The 20,531-nt window shown below is 38.4% G+C and overlaps 1 protein-coding gene across 6 annotated transcripts in view; it reads right to left on the bottom strand.

Annotated features, from left to right (window-relative positions):
- Nucleotides 1–8,200: 8,200 nt before the first annotated feature.
- The window catches only part of MAK (male germ cell associated kinase), a 64,877-nt gene continuing 52,546 nt past the window's right edge, over nucleotides 8,201–20,531 (bottom strand). For 2 of the 6 annotated variants that reach the window (XM_047734736.1, XM_047734735.1), the window contains exons 12-14: nucleotides 18,021–18,152; nucleotides 13,765–13,884; nucleotides 8,202–9,779 (exon numbers count right to left, since the gene is read on the bottom strand). In XM_047734736.1, the coding sequence (XP_047590692.1) occupies nucleotides 9,625–9,779; nucleotides 13,765–13,884; nucleotides 18,021–18,152 (407 nt within the window). In that variant the 3' untranslated portion in view covers nucleotides 8,202–9,624. Of the gene's footprint in view, nucleotides 9,780–13,764; nucleotides 13,885–16,277; nucleotides 16,353–17,251; nucleotides 17,434–18,020; nucleotides 18,153–20,343; nucleotides 20,501–20,531 lie in introns of those variants that run through there. The other 4 variants (XM_047734740.1, XM_047734737.1, XM_047734738.1 and 1 more) reach the window with 4 other exon arrangements.

Raw genomic sequence — 20,531 nt, 5'->3', positions numbered from 1 at the left:
TTTAGGCTCTTATTAATCAAGTTTATGTTTTCTTAAACTTTTTTTGAAAGGAGTCCTGGTTTTCTCATCCTCATTTAATGTGATGTGGTTTTTACATGTCTGCTAGGGCCCATTCTTAAACAAGTAATGCCCAGAGCTCTGCACAAGATGGGTGTGACTGGGTAGTGTATTCTAGACTATGCATTTCTGTTAATACAGCTGGGATCAAAATCAGATTTTTGGATTGCCTCATCACAGCAATAACTCATTAAACTTTTGACCTACTGAGACTTCATGTCTTTTTCTTGCACACACTATTAATAATAACTACTCCTAAATAGGAAAGGGTTGGCGCTTAATGTCACATACTTGTGAATGCTTGATTAAATAAAAAATGTTCCGTGGTTCCTGGCATAGTTAGTAGTCGCCTTTTTGTCATGTAGTTGTACCAAATTCATGGTTTAAATTATAAGGACCGATCCATTTGTAAATAGCTAATTGGCCTGTGGTAATGACTTCATGCCCTGGTGAATCAGATTATTGTGAACTTCTCAAACATTAGTCCTGTACAGACTAAAGGAAAATGGACAAAAAACCAAGTAGGCAGAACATTGCATGATCTTCTTGATATTTTAAAAACTGATTCTTATGGACATGTGTTTGGGAAAAAAAATAACTGGATATAGGTAGTGTTACAAAGGTCAGAATGCCGTAGGTGGCCCAGGTGTTCTCTTGAGCAGTGAGGACCAGTCTGTGTATTATCCTTGTTCATGGAGCTAACCTTTATTCCCTGCCCCCCCCCCCCCGCTAAACCCTTGCTGTGTGAGGGCCAGGTAGAAGTGAACACTAGTTCTCATTTCTTATTCCCCAGGTGTTTCAGTCATACAAGCTATAAGAGCAGAGGCACAGAAAAGAATTAAATAAAAAGGCAATACTCGTCTATTAATTGATCAGATACATTTTGGGTTCTAAGCTAGCCTTTCCGTGATTGTCTTGACATTTAGGTTGCTTGCATATCTTAGCTATTATAAATAATGGTGCAGTGAACATAGGGGTACATAAATCTCTTGGGATCGGGGTTTTTGTGTAAGTACCCAGAAGTGGAATTGCAGGGTTGCATGGTAGTTCTATTTTTAATATTTTGAGGAACCTCCATACTGTTTTTCATAGAGGCTGCACCAGTTTACATTTTGACCTCCTCACCAACACTTATTTTTTTTCTCTTTAATACAAGCCCTCCTGACAGGTATCATATTTCATTGTGATTTCAGTTTGCATGGCCCTGATGATTATTGCTGTTGAGCATCTTTTCATGTGTCTGTTGGCCATCTGTATGTCTTTGGGAAAATGTCTATTCAAGTTCTGCTTGTTTCTTATTAGATTAGTGTTTCGATATTAAGCTGTAGAAGATTTTTATGTGTTTTAGATATTAACGTGTTAATCGGATACATGATTTGCCGCAGATATCTTCCTCCATCATTAGATTGCCTTTTCATTTTGTTGGTTTCCTTCTCTGCAAAAGCTTTTGTAGTTTGATGTAATCCCATTTATTTGTGTTAGCTTTTGCTGCTCTTGAATAGGAAACTGGTCTAAAAAATATTGCCAAGATTGATTTCAAAGAGCTTACTGCCTAGGTGGTGTTCTCGGAGTTTTATGGTTTCAGGTTTTATGTCTGTCTTTAATCTATATTTATTTTTGTATATGGTATAAAATAGAAATCCAGTTTTATTCTGTCACATGTAGCTATCCAGCACAGTTTTTTGAAGAGACTGTCCTTTACCCACTGTCTGTTCTTGCCTCATTTGTCATAGATTGACCATATGTGTGAGTGTTTGTTTCTGGGCTCTCTATTCTGTTGATTTATGTATTTGTTTTTGTGCTAGCACCATACCGTTTGGGTTACTGTAGCTTTGTGGTATAGTTTGAAATCAGGGACCTTACCTCCAGCTTTCTTCTTCTTTCTCAAGACTGTTTTGGCTGTTTGGGGTCTTGTAGTTCCATAAAAATTTTAGGATTCTTTGTTCTAGTTCCACGAATTATACATTTAATATTTTGATGAGGATTGCATTGAATTGCTAAGATTGCTTTGGGTAGTAAGGACATTTTAACAATGTAATTCTTCCAATCTATGAGCCTAGTATATGTTACTTATTTATGTCATTTTCTGTTTCTTTCATCAGTATCTTATAGGTACAGGTCTTTCACCTCCTTGGTTTTATTCCTGGGTATTTTATTCTTTTTGATGCACTTATAAATGGGATTGTTTTTTAAGTTTCTTTCTGATAGCTTGTTGTTAGTTTGTAAAAAAGCACAGTTGATTTTTATGTGTTAATTTAGTATTCAGCAACTTAACTGAAATTCATTTGTTCTAATAGTTTTTTGGTGAAGTCTTCGGCATTTTCTATGTATAATTTCATGTCATCTACAACTAGTGATAGTTTTACTTCTTCCTTTCCAATTTGGATGCCTTTGATTTCTTTTTCTTGCCTAATGGCTGTGGCTAGGACTTCCAGCACTATATGTTGAATAAAAGTGGTAAGAGTTACCCCAAAGATACAGATGTAGTGAAAAGAAGGGCCATCTGTACCCCAATGTTTATAGCAGCAATGGCCACAGTTGCCAAACTGTGGAGAGAACCAAGATGCCCTTCAACAGACGAATGGATAAGGAAGATGTGGTCCATATACACTATGGAGGATTATGCCTCCATCAGAAAGGATGAATACCCAACTTCTGTAGCAACATGGACGGGACTGGAAGAGATTATGCTGAGTGAAATAAGTCAAGCAGAGAGAGTCAGTTATCATATGGTTTCACTTATTTGTGGAGCATAACAAATAGCATGGAGGACATGGGGAGTTAGGAGAAGGCATTTGGGGGAAATTGGAAGGGGAGGTGAACCATGAGAGACTATGGATTCTGAAAAACAATCTGAGGGGTTTGAAGGGGCGGGGGGTGGGAGGTTGGGGGAACCAGGTGGTGGGTATTAGAGGGCACGGATCGCATGGAGCAGTGGGTGTGGTGCAAAAACAATGAATACTGTTACGCTGAAAAGAAATTAAAAAAAAAAAGTGGTAAGAGTGGGCATTCTTGTCTCATTCCTTGTCTTAGAGAAGCTTTTACTTTTTTGCTGTTGAACATGGTGATAGCTGTAGGTTGTCATATATGGACTTTATTCTGTTTAGGTTTGTTCCCTCTATACCCACTTTGTTGACAGTTTTAATCATTTTTAATCATGAATGGATGTTGAATTTGTCAAATGGTTTTTCTGCATCTGTTGAGATGATCTTACGATTTTTATCCTTTTTTGTTGTTGTTGCTGTTAACATGTATCATGTTGATTGATTTGAGGATCTTGAAACCGTTCTCGTATCCCTGGCGTAAATCCTACTTGATCATGGTGTATGGTCCTTTGTATTGTTGAATTCAGTTTTCTGATCATTTTTGAGCATTTTTTCATCCTTGTTCATCAGGGCTCTTAGCCTACAATTTTCTTTTGTAATGTCTTTGTCTGGTTTAAGTGATATGCCGGCCTCATAAAATGAGTGTGGAAGTGCTCCTTCCTCTTCAGTGTTTTGAAATAATTTGAGAAGGATAGTTACTAACTCTTGTTTAAATGTTTGGTAGGATCCATTTGTGAAGCTGTCTGGTCCTGGACTTTTGTTTTGGGTGGTTTTTAAATTGTTTTGATTCCATTATTTGTAATTGGTCTATTCATATTTTCTATTTCTTCATTGTCAGTCTTGGAAGGTTGTGTGTTTCTGGGAATTTGTCCCTTTCTTCTAGGCTTTCCAGTTTGTTGGCATATAATTTTAGAAGTCTCTTACGATCCTTTGTATTTCTGTAGTATCAGTTTAACTTCTTTTCCATTTCTGATTTTATTTATTTGGTCTCTTTCATCTTGATGAGTCTGGGTACAGGCTTACCAATTTTGTTTATCTGTTCAAAGAACCAGCTTTTAGCTTCATAATTTTTTTTTCTTTTCTTCCTTCCTTCTCTCCTTCCCTCCCTCCCTTCTTCCCTTCCATTTCTCTCTTTCTTCCTTCCTCCCTCTCTCCCTAGATCATTTATTTCCATTCTGATCTTTATTATTTCCCTCCTTCTGCTAACTTTGGGCTTTTTTGTTGTTGTTCTTTTTCTAGTTCCTTTAGGTGTAAAGTTAGATTATTTATTTGAGATTTTTATTTCTTGCTTATTTTTATAAACTTTTCTCTTAAAATTGCTTTTTCTGTGTCCTGTAGATTTTGGAAAGTCTGGTTTCCATTTTCATTTGTCTTAAGGTATTTTTTGATTTTCTCTTTTTCTGTTGACCCATTGGTTGGTTAGTAGCATACTGTTTAGTCTCCATGTCTTGTGGGTTTTTTGTTTTCAATTTTATTTTTTATTTATTTTTTTTTAAGATTTTTTTTTTTTTTTTTTTTTTTGTCAGAGAGAGAGGGAGAGAGAGCAAGCACAGGCAGACAGAATGGCAGGCAGAGGCAGAGGGAGAAGCAGACTCCCCGCCAAGCAAGGAGCCCGATGTGGGACTCGATCCCAGGATGCTGGGATCATGACCTGAGCCGAAGGCAGCTGCTCAACCAACTGAGCCACCCAGGCGTCCCATATTTTTTATTTATTTTTTTAAAAGATTTTATTTATTTGACAGATAGAGATCACAAGTAGGCAGAGAGGCAGGCAGAGAGAGAGGGAAGCAGGCTTCCTGCTGAGCAGAGAGCCTGATGTGGGGTTCGATCCCAGAACCCTGAGATCATGACCTGAGCTGAAGGCAGAGGCTTAACCCACTGAGCCACCTGGGCACCCCTGTTTTCAATTTTATTTTTATAATTGATTTCTAGCTTCATTGGGCTTAGAAAAGATGTTTGATATGATTTAAGTCTTAAATTTATTGAGACTTGTTTTGTGGTTTCATGAGATCCTACTGTGATCCTGGAGAATGTTTAATGTGCACTTGAAAAGAATGTGTATTCTGCAGCTTGAAGATTAAATGTTCTGTGTATATCTAATAAGTCTCTTTGGTTTGATCTGTCACTTAAGGGCAGTTTTTCCTTACTTTTGACTTTTTTGTCTTGATAATCTATTAATGTAAGTGGGATATTAAAGTCTTCCATTATTACTTTATTATTGTTAGTTTCCCTATGTCTGTTAAAATATTTGCTTTACGTATTTAGGTACTCCTGTGTTAGGTATGTAAATATTTGCAAATGTTCTATCCTCTCTTGGATTGACACTTTTATCATTATGTAATAACACTTGTTGCAGTCTTTGCTTAAAAAGTTTTGTCTGGTAGGTATTGCTACTCTAGCTTTTTCTTTCCATTTGCATGGAATATCTTTTCCATCTCCACTTTAAGTCTGCATGTGTCTTTAGATTTGAACTGAGTCTCTTGTAGACAGTATGATGGGTCTTGTTTTTTTTTTTTTTATCCATTCAGCCACCTTGTGTGGTTTTTTTGTTGTTGTTGTTTTTAATCTTTTCACCCTGTGTGTTTTGATTGGAGCATTAAGGCCAATTAAAGTAACTTAAAGTAATTATTGATACATCCTTGTTACCATTTTGTACATTGTTTTCTGGTTGTTTTGTTTCTAATATCTTCATATTTTAGAGTTACATTCATTTAGTTTTTTGTATTTCTGTTAAGATTGTAGGATATTTTAGCTTTTGTTACTATGATAAATAGAACCTTTTTCTTATGTATTTTTAAATTAGGTAACAGTCTGAGCAAATTTAATTTGACAGTAATATAAGTACTTTTTGACTCACTCGAGCATATTATGTGCCTTAGGTTCTTATTAGCTACCATTTATTTAGTCTTGTGGCTTTATGTTAAAGTTAAAAATAATCATATATTTGCTGCTACTGACAAGATAACATTATTCTAGAGACACCAGACAAAACAATAAAACATGAGAAATAAATAAGTATAAGTGCTGGAAAAATCAAGAAATTAAACATTTTAAATAGTTAATGTATTTATCTATCTAGAAAACCCAAGACAAGCAGTTAAAAGCATACTGAACTAATGAGAAAGTTCTGTAAAGCAGCAAGAAAGAGTAACACTAAAACCCAGTAGCTTTCTATTAACAGTCATACTTACTCTGCTCCATATTATTGCCAGTATAGAAGTCTAAACCTCACCATTTTTTAATTTTCTAGTAGGACTCGTTTTCGTGGTTGGGCTCAACAATTCTTTCTCTACCCAGCAGGTGAGGCATATATTTCAAGTATATTTTGACTCCTGCACTTAAAACCATTCGGTTGTCTCTCAACATGTAGATTTCTTCTTTAGTCTCCCTAATGTCCTGCTTTTTTTTCCTTAACCCCATCATAGTTTGCCAGTATACAATGTCATATGTGTTTATTTAATGTCTACCTCCAGAATATTTGTTCTGTGAGGTCAGAGAAAATGACCATTTTGTCACTACTGTATATACTATACTTAGTACTTAGTAGGCATTTAGTAAATATTGCTGCATTTATAAATTGATCAAATCTTCTTTTTAAAAATACACTTTTTAGGACCATTTTGAGAAGACAGTACAGAGTTCCCACATACCTCACACCTAGTTTTCCCTATCATTAATATCTTAGGTTAGCATGAAATAATTGTTAGAACTTATGAATCAATATTGGTAAATTAATTGAAGTCCATATTTTATTCAGATTTTCTAAGTTCTTAAAAACTGATACTGTTTTTCTTTTATGGGATCTCACCTAAGATCCCATGTTACAATGAGATGTCATATCTCCTTAAGCTCTCTTGGCTATGACTGTTTCTCAGATTTGCCTTGTTTTTGATGACTCTGAGAGTTTTGAGGAGTACAGACCAAGTCTTTCGTAGAATGCTTTTCTGTTAGAATTTGTCTGGTGTGTCCCTTATGGTTAGTCTGGAGTTAGGAAATTTTAGGAGGAAGACCACAGAGTTAAAATGCTGTTTTCATCACAGAATATTAAGGTGACATATATGAATGAGGTATTATTGTTGTTGACCTTGATCATCTGGCTTCAGGTAGTATTCAGTCAGGCTTCCCCACTGTGAAGTTATTCCTCTTCCCCCCTTCCCATACTGTACTCTTTGAAAGGAAGTCACTGTGCACATTCTGTACTTAAGGACTAGGGAGTTGTATTCTTCCTCCTTGAGGGCAGAGTGTCTATATAAATTATTTGGGATTCTGCATAGGAGATTTGTCTCTTTTCCCTACTCAGTTATTTACTTATATCAGTATGGACTCCAGGATATGTATTTCCCACTTTGGGTTATAATACAATTACTTCTTCATTTTCTTTCTCAAATTGTTGCAGTTTGGGCCATTAGAAGCTCTTCCGTTAGGAGCTCCTATGTCTTTTACCTAGACCATCAGTGTGGGCTGCTTCTGCTTGTTGGCTTTTTGTTTTTGTTTTTTGTAACTGTTACTTTCTAACACTATAAGATCTCCAGTATCAGCTTGTTTATTTCATGCTCAGTACTAGAATCAGCCATCTCTCCAGAAAGCCCTGGTTCCTTTTACTGGACGGTGGTATTAGAATTCAAGATCTGGATGCTAGATTGCTACTGGGGTGAGCAGCTTTATTCATAATTGCCCAGACTTCAAAACAAGATGTTCTTCAGTAGGTGAATGGATAAACAAACTGTGGTGCATATATACCATGAAGTATTAGAAATAAACAGACAAGAGCTATCGAGCTAAGAAAAGACATGGAAAAAACTTAAATGCATCTTGCTAAATGAAAGACGCTGGTGTATGATTCCAGCTATGTGACATTCTGTAACAGGAGCCCAGTGGAGATGAAAAGATTGGTGGGTTGTTAGAGGTTTGGGGGGTGGGAGAGAAGGATGAATGGGTGGAACATGGGATTTTTAGGACAATGAAACTAATTTCTAGGATACTGTAATGGTGGATACATGCCATGTATTTTGTCAAAACCCACAGAATATACAAGACAAAGCATGAACCTTAATGTCAACTGTGGACTAAAGTTGTACTGATACTGGCTCATCAGTTCCAGCAAATGTCCCACACTAGTGCAAGATGTTAATAATAGGGAAAATTTGGGGACGGGCCTGAAGGGGGGTATATGGAAACTCTGTACTTTGCAGAGAATTTTTCCATAAACCTAAAACTGCTAGAAAAACAAAAGTCTATAATGAAAATGACAAATAGCCCTCAAAGTATAAGTATAAAGTTTAAAAGTATAAAGAAAACATACCAGTTAACCATATTTATTTTAATATCTCTTGAGAAGTATAAAAGCTTCCCAGTAACACAAAATAATTTTTTAGCTTTGAGACATTAATTAGAACTGTACAAATATATATAACCATTACCATCAACATAAATAACTCTTCAGATTTTAACATTTTTCAACAAGGTGAGCTGCATCTTCTATACAAAAATACCATATTACTATCATTTTATGATGTCTTTGGATAATGTCCACAAGATGATACCAATTACATTAGGATTTGTTACAAAGTCAGAAAATACATAAAAATAGCAGTTGATAACATTATTATTCTTTAAAAAGAATATACAGTACTAATGTCCAGTCCATAAAATGGCAGGTTTAAATAGAGTAGTCCCTAGTTCAAAATGTGTATTTTAAGTGCCAGTTTAGAAATTAAAGGAAAAAAAAATTGTACTAAGTGAAATCACTGCTATAGCAACTGAATGCATTTGCTCTTCAGAGTTAATGTCAAGGTCAGAGCCAGGTCAGTGATCTGCAGCAGCAACAGTTTGCTTTGGGGGACAAGCTGGCACACCTCATTTTTGTGTCTAGTAGGAACATGGAAGCAAAGTATTTTGAAAGTGAACTTTCAAATATATATGAATATATGAAATATATGAAAAAAACTTTGAAAGTATGGTGAACATACATCACAGTTTCAAGAACTTTCTTAATGATGTGAAGATGAGAGAACCTTGACTTGGTTGATCTGGGAGTCTTCAAGCCATTGGGTTTGATAGTCACCGTGAATTCATGGGAGTTGTGTTGGTCAAAATCAAACAACAGACTCTCCACTAAAATTGGGTGACATAATTTTGAGATCTTTATTATTAAAGATAAATTTATTCCTGGGAAAGATATCCTGCTCAAGATGGAATTAACCATCGCTTCCATAATTTCAAAGTAGAAAAGCATATGATAAATGAGCGTCTTTTGCCATTGCCAAACTGGTAGGGTAGAGCCTTAGCCAGATAAGAACCATAACTGACAGCCCCCAGAAGTCCACCTAATTGCTATTAAAAAAACAATCCTTTGAGGCCAACTGAGAAAATTTTAAATTAGTTTAGCAAAAACAGATAAAACACTCTAAACACTTTCTGAAGGCCTTTTTTTAAAAAAAAGATTCTTATCATACTTAGTAACTATTAATTTGTAGATCAAATACTTGATACTTTGGCAAATAGTTTATTCAACACTTTGTAAAGTCCTACCCGTATATCAGCACTGTGGGCAACCAATCCTAAGAATATGCATTTCATTTCTAGGAAAGAAAATAGGTGGTTTTTGCTCTTCAAAGTACCCACTACTGCATATTTCTTCCAGAACTCAGTAGAAATAGACATGACATCTGTAGACATTTCCTAGGGTCAGGGGACTTGCAGGGTTCCTTGGAGCAGTGCTGCGGGGCTTCACACGAGACTCCTACCGGTGGCCGCCATACTTAGCCACCCAGTCTGTCCTTCCATGCACGGAGGGAACCGGCTGTGCACGGTTCACAATATTTAGATTCTTGGCTGTAGGATTGTAAGTACGTCCTGAAAACTGCCCCCGACCAGGTTTTGTGTTCCAGGTATATTCTGGAAGAAATAAGAGTTGGAAGTTGGAATTTTATTCATTTCATTAACAAATTTAAAATCAAGCAATTTATCTTTTTTTATTTTATGGGGGAATCCAGAGTTTATCTTTAAAAGATTAGTTCAGTGGTCTCTAGTTTTTTTTAAATATTACAACTAAAAATTCTAGTATACTCTTCTGTTGATAAAGAATTCTTAGTAGCTTAAGAGCCAATATTTCTGGTTTACAGTTCTGATACTGCTGCCACTTCTTTTTTGGGTTTACTCAAATGCCTTAACACATTTAGGTAGGCAACATCAACCAGGATGACCAAGAAATTCTGGGTCAGGTTCAACAGGTAGTACCCACAGTGTCAGTGACTTTGTAAAGTCACACAGTGGTTACATCTAATACTCAAATGTAATACCCACTACAGAAAATTTATTTGCAATCCTATAAGTCTCTGGTCTCATGGAGCTCCAGGGATGGGATCCCATTGTAGATTTCTTTTAAACATGAAAATGGGGTCTGTAGAGGCAAGAAACTTCATTTTTTTAATTGGGAAAATGATGGATGAAAACAATTCCTTTAAAAGGTGAGCCATTCCTAAGATCCCAAACCTTTGTGAAATTTTAATTTGTTAAATATTTGTTGTTACCTGAACAATTTACAAGCTACACTTGCTTAAACATCTTAATGACAAAGCAGTAAATCATTTTGTAGAGAACTTCAGTCTCTTCTCCAGTCCTTCACTCACCCACCCTCACTTCACATTTACAGCAGATTGTCAGGTGTTCTCTCTCAAGAGGATGTTTGATCTGTCCATTTGAGATTTAAGTATCTTTTCACACTGTGTGGTGGCTGTCACACTTGGATTAAACTTCTAAGGGTCAATTTTGAAATGAGTTTAACCCTTTTGTACACCTAGCACTATACCATATTCACGTACATGGTTTCCCTGTTTTTGTTGTTGTTTATATCTATACTTTCTCTAAACCTGGGAGTAGAGGGAACATTATAGGAGCAGTATGGGTCCATTGTCCCTCTGACCTCCGCTCAACGGGGAATAGCATTAAGTGAGGAACTGCCCAGGGAACACCCTGTCCTGTCCTCTCACTCTTACCAGGTTTAAAGTTCTCCGGGTTAAAGCTAACAGAAAGCTACCTAATGAAGCAGGGACAAAGTGTTTTAGAAGAGCCAACAACCCTTAACTGTTAAGGAAAAACTGATGAAACCACTAACCAAGTTTTCCAGGAATGGCCCTTTACTTCTAACCCATGGGAGTGTAGAAAAGCGCCAGTGTGTTAAATTTGTGAACCCAAACCTGAGGTCTATAGGCCAAAATGGTACTGGGCATGGATGATAGCACTGGTGGGAGGGCAGGTGGGGAGGGAGACAGGCCATAAGCCCTGGTGATTCAGAGAAACCCTTCGGCTAATAGGGTGAGGACCTTGGGGTACAAAATGAGGGATTTGGGGTCGTGACATAGCTATGTCAAGTCCTAAATGAATTTGAAACCCTGTCCAGGCAGATACTTTTAAAACCTTCTTGGAAGAGGGGATTGTTTTGCCAAGAAGGGTACAGTGTTGACATTTAGATTCCTATCTGAAAGATAATAGTTTTAGGATTCAAGCACCATTGCTGAAGAACTTAGGCCCTGACAAAGGATCCGAGATCTGGTGGGAGGGCAAGATATGCTTCTGTGTCTTTGCCGGACCAGACCCCGCACGTCCTGAGCATGGGGCAGACAAGCCTCTAAGGTTTGCTGTGCATTTAAGAACCACATGCCTCCCATCAGGGGCATTTAACTTCTTGTAAAAAATAACGTGTGCTGAAGGAAAGATGTTCACCTGTAGTTAAGAATTTAATCAGTGCCACCACTGTGTCATTTTTAGCAAGAAACAGAACCTCTGTAAAACAGATCATGATAATAGTACTTTCTGTAGTCAAGTTAATGAATGTAGTGCACTTAGATCAGGGCCCTCCCTGCCCTTGTAAAGGGTGGCTGTCCAGGAAAGAAGTCCCTCCTTAAAGTCCTTGTTACCGTCAGAGCAAGGGGAGGTGGTGGCGTTAGGAAGTCTGGGATGAGAGATTACATGGGAAAGCTGGAAGCAATTTGCATTTTCTTCTCAAAACAGGAGAGTGAGGACAAGGAGGAGCAGAGAGGGAGGCAGGCTACGTGAGAAGGGGAAATAGTTGAGTAAAAAAGGTAATGACCTGGTTTTGTTTTCTTGTGGGAAACTGCCACCCGGGTGGGAGTGCTGGAGGACTCATCTCTTACAGAACAGTGGTTTCCTAAGCATTTGCCTTGACCACGAGAATGATTATTTACTTCTTTTTTTTACCTATCCTCCTACCACCATCTGTAGGAAAATCTGATGAGCAGAGTAAATGAAGAGATAAAAAGTTATGAGAAAGCATTTACTAAAAAAATGTAGATAGGACTATGCATGCTAATCTGACAGAATACTTAACATGTAAAGGCCTTCAGTATCTTATAAAAATAGTCTTTTTTAAAAAAAAAAATTTTATTTATTTGTCAGAAGGAGAGAGAGAGCACAAGCAGGCAGACCAGCAGGCAGAGGCGGAGGGAGAAGCAGGTTCCCTGCTGAGCAAGGAGCCTATGCGGGACTCGATCCCAGGACCCTGGGATCATGACTTGAGCCGAAGGCAGAGGCTTAACCCACTAAGCTACCCAGGCATCCCTAAAAATAGTCTTAAAGACACCTACTTTCACTTTGTAAGAGCAGGTACTCAGATAACAAATTATTATTTGATACATTATGATTTTCTGCTTTTATTTTTAAAATTGCTATTAAGCCATGGCTGGTGACTTACCATAAGGTTGGCTTAAAATACCTGAGGCTTTGAAAAAAAAAAAAACAAAAACAACATAGCTGTATATCAAGTGTTCACTTACATATTTTGTTTTAGCAGAGGGATAAGGAGGCAATTCTTCACAGATAAGGTAACTAAGTACTATTTATTTCTACTCTGTGTTAAGGGAGAGTAAATTATAGACGTCCAGTGCTTTTTACAGTTTTAGCTCCAACAGTGTGACCTTTAAAGACTGGCAGCTTGGATCAGGAGTTCTAACATAAGCCCCTGGCTAGGACACAACCCAAGATTACTTTTCAAGTGAACTTCGCTATTACACTACAACTTTGTATCTTACCAAACTTCTATCTGCCTTCGCCTTTAGGCACTTTCATGAGGACCTCTATTTTAGATTAGAATAATTTCGAGAATGTTCACAGCCAGATCTAGTCAAGCTCAAGTACAGAATCATGACCCTGGTCTCTGGCCATACCACCCTGAACGTACCCCATCTCATCTGATCTTGGAAGGTAAGCAGGGTCGGGCCTGGTTAGTACTTGGATGGGAGAATCCCGACCCTGATGATCAAGGGCATACCCCTGAACGTGGCTGTCCTGCCACGCTACCGAGGAATCAGTCCTTTACCACTCACTGTTGCAAAGCCAGTGTGGTGTGGAAGTCCTGTCACCATTCGGTTCAGTGCAGTGGAACTGCAGAGGAAATGGCACACGGATAGTGTCTCAGCATTGGTTAAACTTCCCCTCTGGGCTAGGTGCCAGGTGGAAAGCTCTGAAGGATGCCATCTTCCGTCTCGTTGGCTAGCACAGCATGTTCCTTGGAATTACCCAGACCCAGTTGCTGTCCCGGCCGCACTGTTGACCAGCTGTGTGACCCTAGGTAAACTGCTTCATGTCAGTTTCCTCCTCTGTAGAAGGGCTCCCTCGTCCAGTCTTGTGAAGAGTAAACGGCATAATGTGTGCCTGGCAGAGAGGAGCCATTTAGGCAGAGGGAGCACTTAGGACAGACCCTCAGACCACAGCTTCAGAAGAAGAAAGGACATTTTGCCAAAAACGATTAAAACTGTGTTAATGAGACTGATTTAAAAGTCTTCACTTGGGGAAAGTGATGGTATAAACTTCAAAAGAGCTCCTTTCTGATCAGAAATCTCAAAAACTATAAAGTTGTTCTTACCTGACGTTGTTGCACTGAGAGGTGCTAAGTGTATCCTCTGGCCAGCTGAGCCCACTTCTTTTTTGAGAAAGGAAGGAATATATCCTGACTGATTGTAAGTAGCAAAGCTTCCAAGATTTCCTGGTGACGCATCATAAAGTTTCATAGTCAGAAGGTGAATATTTTAAAGCACCAGAGAGTAACGAATACTACACCCCTCCCATTTCTGGATTCCGTTTTTCGAGTATTGACTATTTCAAGCGCTGCATAATAGCTTTACAGATAATCCTGTTGAGTCCGTATAATGCCCCTTTACATTCCTATTTTATCCACACCTTGTGGCTCTTAGAACCTGCTTAAATGATCACCGTAAGTGACCAAGCTAGAATGTGAACCCAAGGCTGTCTGTCCTGAACATACCAGTTTTTTGTTTGTTTTTTTTAATGACTTCTTTCTTAACCTGAGTGTGTTTCCTGCCAGGAGGCCCCCGGCCCTCCTATGCTCTCTGCTTTTCTTCATTCTGTAAAATCACTATAGTAACTGTACCTGTTCTCATAGGGTTGCTGTAGAGAGTGAATGAAATGTATGCAAAGCACTTAGCATAGAATCCGGTGTTCAGTAAATGTCAGCTATCATCAACCTCATCCTCATCACTGTTAGTGAATGATCGGCCTTGGGGCAGTAGAGTGATGGGCAAAGGGGGAAAAGCTAAAGGCAGAAGGCAGGAGGTCACTGCTTGAGCTGAAATGAGAGTCTGAACTAAGGGAGTCACAAAGGCAATGGAGAAGAGGACTAAGTGGGTGTATGGGGTAGGCGGGGTAGGGAAAGAGAAATACAAACCCCTCAGTTTGTATCTTAGGTGACTAAGAACAGCTACAGGTTTGTTGGAAAGACATGGTGCCTGTGGGATACCGGAGTTGTGGTTAAACGGGCCTGGAGACAGAATTAGCCAGGTATGGCGGTTACGGGGCTATGGCTTGGAGGAGCCAGCTTGGAGGGCTTGTGGGATATGCAAAGGTCCAGAACAGAGGCCCAGGGAACACCAGCATTAAGAGATAGGAAAGAAGAGGACCTGCAGAGGAAAGGGAAGAGAGAGGGTGGTCGATGATAGGACGAGCAGGGTCTGAACATCCAGGAGCACACAGTGTGTGAAGAAAGGAGGAAGACCGAAGGAGGCAGTGATCTGATGGGATTAGCCCAGCTGTGGGATCTGGCCACTGCCTGGCAGGAGCGGTTTCAGTGGCCTGAGTCCAGGTGAGGACAGACCACAGTGAGCTGATAAGCAAACTGGAAATAAGAGGAAAAGGAATATAATTTTCTTTCAAGGAGCCTCGCTATGCAGGAAAGGAGACACATTTGTCAGCAAGGAGGTAGACCAGGTCTCTGACGGTGATGGTGAGCTATGACTGAAGCATCTCTTACAGCGCTACTGGTTCACAAGTCTGGCCTCTGAACCTCTTGTCCCTGACGTCTGTCATAGCGCTCTGCACAGGAGGCCCTCAGTAAGTGTGTGCTCTTGAACCAACAAATGCCAAGCAGCAGCGTCACCGCAGAAGTGAGACTTCAGACAGTGAACACGTCAATTTGTACAGTTTTTAGCACTACAGAATTCTGCATATGCACAACTGCCTAATTTGACCTTTCTTTTAGCTCTTGAGTACCCATTTCTAAATCACTAGTCAGGCTTTTACGTCAAAAGATTTTTGAAAGGCAGTTCACGGCAGTGATCCCATTCAGCGGCAGCTCCGGCTCTCCTCCGCCTCCTCAGAGCAGATGCTACATGCTTACGGTGACAAAAATCCTAGGGATGGCTATATAGTAATACCTTGGTAAATATCATGTCCTTCATTTGCTACACAGGGAAACTGACTTAGGGAGCCTAATTGACTTGTCCACAATCACAAGGCTACTGAGTGACAGAATGGGGATGGGATAGGTCAGATTCTAAAAGCCATGAGCTGAGTAGGTGATGGGCTGTAGGGAGAAAGTTGCAAGGAAAAATGAACAAAAAATTCATTATTTTGGCTTATTTAGAAGTACCTTGTGAGCTTCAAAGTTTCAGGCTGAAGCCAATAGTTAGCACTGTTTAAATCAGCAACAGTGAATCTCTAGGAAATCCACCATTTCTATTAACCTGGTTAACTTTTAAGTGATTACTAATGCGTAAGAAATGAGTTTCAGAACTTTAAAAAAGATTTTCCAGGAATACTGATTACAAATTAGAAAATATTCTTTTAATTCTTACTCTCAGTAGATTTGCTTCATTTATATAAAGTGTCATTATTAATTTAAGAAGATGAGCTTAGAGCTTTAAGAGCAAGTTAGTTTAGAATCCTGACTGCTAAAGAACGGTGTTCTTGATGACGTGGAGTGCTTTTCTTTCTCCCAGCTCTGGTCTAACTTCTAAAAGCAGGTGACCTTGGTTGGCCTTCATAGTGGCCTTGTATGACAGGATTCAGGGCAAATGTGGAAAAGAAAATTGGACAAGATATTCAAAGAACAAGTTGTACTCATCTACAATGCCCAGAAATTACCTTGTGGGTCCTCTAATTTTTCAGGAAAACTTTCATTGCATGATAGTTTTTCAATTGGTTTAATTATGCTTTCCTCTGATGAGAAGGCAAGTGGAAAGAAAGAATGAAGAAGAAGAATGTTTTAGGAAAAGCAGAGAAACAATGGTTAGAAGATAAATGAAAAAAATCAGGAAAGACATAAGAAACTGTTCTCACATGTGGTCACAGCTTTCCTTTGATGCCAGCCAATTCTGTATTCCCCCGAGACGCAAAGTTGTAGTGAGATCATTTAAACTCATGTGTACTTAACCAGCTGGTTCAGTGAATATTATTTTAAAATAGTGGAAAAATATAAGTAAATTAGTGCTGCAGTGTCTGATACCTCAGCACTATTAAACAGATAAATTGAGTCTTCAGAGCATCTGGAAAACTTAAAATGTCCAGAGTGTGTTGTCACATCTCAGTACACCCCAGTAGACTACTCACTTTCTGCATCAGAAATTTTTCTCAGATATTTTTGGATCCAGTTCTCTATCTGTCTATATTAAGAACTCTACTTCTTCATACACTTTAAACTGTTGTGTAAAATTTTTCATTGTAAGGTTTATAGTTCATAAAGTTGTCATTTGTGGGATATTATAGACATTTTAAAATAAAACTATTACATCTCTAACTTAACGTTAAGCAATGGGATTTAAATACCATGGTGATTTTATGCCTACCAATACTGACTTACAAAATACATAAATACATTTCTTTTAACCATTGGAAATTTCACTTTAATCTCATTTCTCTCTAAAATTTTATTTTCATTCATGTCAGCTCCCAAATTTTATCCAAATACAGTTTTAGGCTTAAAAGTCTTTAAGTTGACCGCTGAAAAGTATGTGTAAATTGAAACCTTAAAGAAATTTTTTTATAGCCATAAGTATGTTAAAATATCTTTATCTAGATTAGGTTCATTATAATTACAATAATTCATTGCATATAAATTTTGATTACTGAACATTGAAAGGTATTATTTTTTGGAGAAATTCATCTCACTGAGAAAGAAGGCACCTTTTCAGGCTGTCCTTGTATCCACAAATGAGTATTGCTTATTGCTAAAATCAGGTCTCAGCACCAGTTCTGTTCCTTTTTCTCTTGTTCCTTTTTGGAGATGGAAGCACTGAGAAACCTTGTTTAATGTAAACAGATAGTTGGGAATGAAAGGTGTTCTGTTATAGCTTTGTCACAACAGTCTTTGAACTCTATTCAGAGTTCTAGACCAAAAATCATACAGTGATTTTGAAAATGAGTTTTCATTATCTGTCAGCTGATAATTCAATTAGGCTAAGAACTGGAAGCCACGTGACTTAAACAGGATTTGTTCCCCAGTCATCAAGAGTTACTCACTTTCTCAACATTGATCCCAACATACGAAACTGTGTCTTTGACTGGCACCCCAGAGATTTTTATTCTTTGGGGAAATAGGAAACATACCCTAGTAAACAGAATTTGTCTTTTCTTTTGTAAAATCAGAGAATAGAGACCCATTGTTCAGGAAGATGCATTTTTTTTTTTTTAGGAGAGAATCCATATGGAAGTTGAGATCTGGCAAATGATTGCCTTTAAATGATCTGTGCTGAAGTACCAGTTAGAAAGCTTTTGTGTACCCCCAAAATTATCTCCATTGGAAGAAGGCAGCTTACAATGTAGTTAAAAGTAAAAATCTGCAGAAGAAAAACAATGTAAAATTATACTTTAAATGTATTTTTGCTTTACCTGCATTACTCCTTTTGAAAGCAAGTTCTGCCCCCACGTGTCCCAATGACTTAGGAAATAACTGATTACTCCAAGTATATGGGTTTATATCCTTTCCACTGGCTACCAAGGACACATTCTTGGGATTTACACCTTAGAAGAGCAAAATAGTCATTTCAGAGGTTAGCGTGTGATCATTAACTTGAAGGAAAAATATATAATACATTTCAGATGAAGACCAGAAATAACATGGAGAAGGAGAATGAAAATAAATTTATGTTGCAATGTAGCAGATAATTGCCTTAACCTGAAATACTTCCAGTAACCTGGAATCCTCACAGTATATTTTATAAACATAAGATGTTTTCTGTCATACAAGAAATAATAGGTTAAACATTGCCAAATGTCTTACAAAAATGGAGATGGTAACAACATTTTCTTCAAAAAGATACTTCCTTGTCATTTACTTGTTTTCAGTATGAACTCTGGGCCAGACCCTGGAGGAACACTTAGTGTGGCCAGGAAAACAGACGTGTGACCAAGAACTCAAGGGAATTTAAAGTTTGGAAGCAGATATGTCAGCATCTATCTATGAAGCTTATTTGTATATGAGACCTAGTAAAATTTAAACAAAGTAGTTCTGATTTTTTGAAATCTGTGAAACGTGGAGTCAACTTTGGACTCTGGTACTAGTGGTCAAAGGGTGGTGTTTCAACTTTTTAAGAGATTTGAAAGTTTCCTGAACTTGCTTTCTTTTTACTGACCATAAATTGGATGTAACATACAGGACAGCAGAGACCTCACACCATCGAAGCCTCTGGGCTGGACATGAGTGTTTTCTTCAGCTAATACAAGAAAAATCCTCACTGGGAACTATCAATAGTATAGGAAATTAGCAATTTTTTTTCCAGGTGGGACAATCTCTCGATTTTCAGAGTGAACTCCTTAGCAAAGTTTCCCATTATGAGGCATGTAATAATATCCCTAGTTCTGAAGACAGAAAAAAACCAGGTTGCTTTGTACCTCAAGGTTACTGGTCACCAGTTCTCTAATGAAACATTCCGCCAGGTAAATAATTTGCCTTTCTTATGGCATATAGCTCGTACGGATTTTGGTTTCTAACAAAACACTTAAAAATTGAACTACAGCAGGCAATTACCTGACAATAAAGAAGATGCACTTTCTAAAGAAGATAGCAATAACTCATGAAAAAATCTTCACACACACACAAAATCTTTTTTTTTTGGTAGGGGGACAAACTAAAAATCACCTTGAATGAACTGTTTTCATAAGTGTAGTTCAAAAAGAATGGGCTCTTGAGTACCTCAATTATTTTTTTAATCAAGTTAGTCTTGTGATATCCCTAGTTTGTTTTTTTTTAAAGTAAATATATCCATTAGCAAAGAAAATTGCTTTACTGCTGTCTTTTTGAAGATTCCAGATTTCTTGGAAATAGACACAATCTAGACTGTTAAGTCATTTACATCTTAGTTGACAAGCTTTTACTTGGCACCTTCTATATAGCAAACACTGGGATAGAGGTAGAAATGAACATACCATCATCCCTTGCCTCAGAGGAGATTAAATCAGTTAGCAAATATTTAGTGAGCACCTATCACATGCCAGGCAGTGTATATGGCACTGGACAAAAAGTGGTGAACACAGCACACTAGTTTCTACTCTTGTGGCTCTTATAATTTAATGGGAAGGGAGACATTAAAAGTTATAAATAGATAATTAGTGGTATATAAATTGTTTAAAAGAACCTGGTGCTGAGGGGTGCAGGTAAATAACGGAAGCAAGTTTCTTTAAAAGGTCTATCACTCTTTCTTTAAAAAAATAGGAATTTTAAGGTGAACTGTGAATCTGATTGGGGGTCGGGAGAGGCCACAGTGTTGGCTGGGGACCCGAGATGGGGAAGCCCTGGGAGAGAGCCCGTGGACAAAGGAAGACCAGGGACTGGCACAAAATGAGGCTGGAGAGGGGAGTAGGGGTCAAGTCACATAGGGATTTGTGTGTCCTGTGAAGACATTTAAAATACGGTAGGAAAGGCAAGTGTAGAAATGACATGGGACATTGAAGACAAGGCCAGGGGAGCAGGAAGGAGGAACAGAAGTAATAAAGGGACTCGGGAAGGAGCAGGGTTTCAAATGCGCTGTGGAGGGAGCCGGTCTCTGGGCTAGCGTGGCTGCGTCCATGCATGTGGGCTGCAGTCCTGGTGCTGGGAGCAGGACGGGAGACCAGAAGGCACCTCCGAGAGATGCTTTGCGCTTGCATCGCACACTCTACTGCAACTACCTTGCTATCATTAAATACGTAAGGCTTACAGGGTGAGCTGAGCGATGACTGCAGTCCCATTGTAAGTAACAGAAAACAGAATCTCAAAGTCTTGCTCCAGTACACAGCCGGTCAGTAGCAGGTCAGTAACTATGACTCTTGCGTCTCTCTCCCTGAAGGCCAGTGTCACAGATCTGCCAATTCTTGTATAATGTGATGCTGCCCTGAAAGTATATGGTACATTTCTGGAGCTCT

The sequence above is a fragment of the Lutra lutra genome, chromosome 6 (assembly GCF_902655055.1).
Source record: "Lutra lutra chromosome 6, mLutLut1.2, whole genome shotgun sequence".
Classification (NCBI taxonomy): Eukaryota; Metazoa; Chordata; class Mammalia; order Carnivora; family Mustelidae; genus Lutra; species Lutra lutra.
This window is presented reverse-complemented; position numbering and strand designations above follow the sequence as displayed.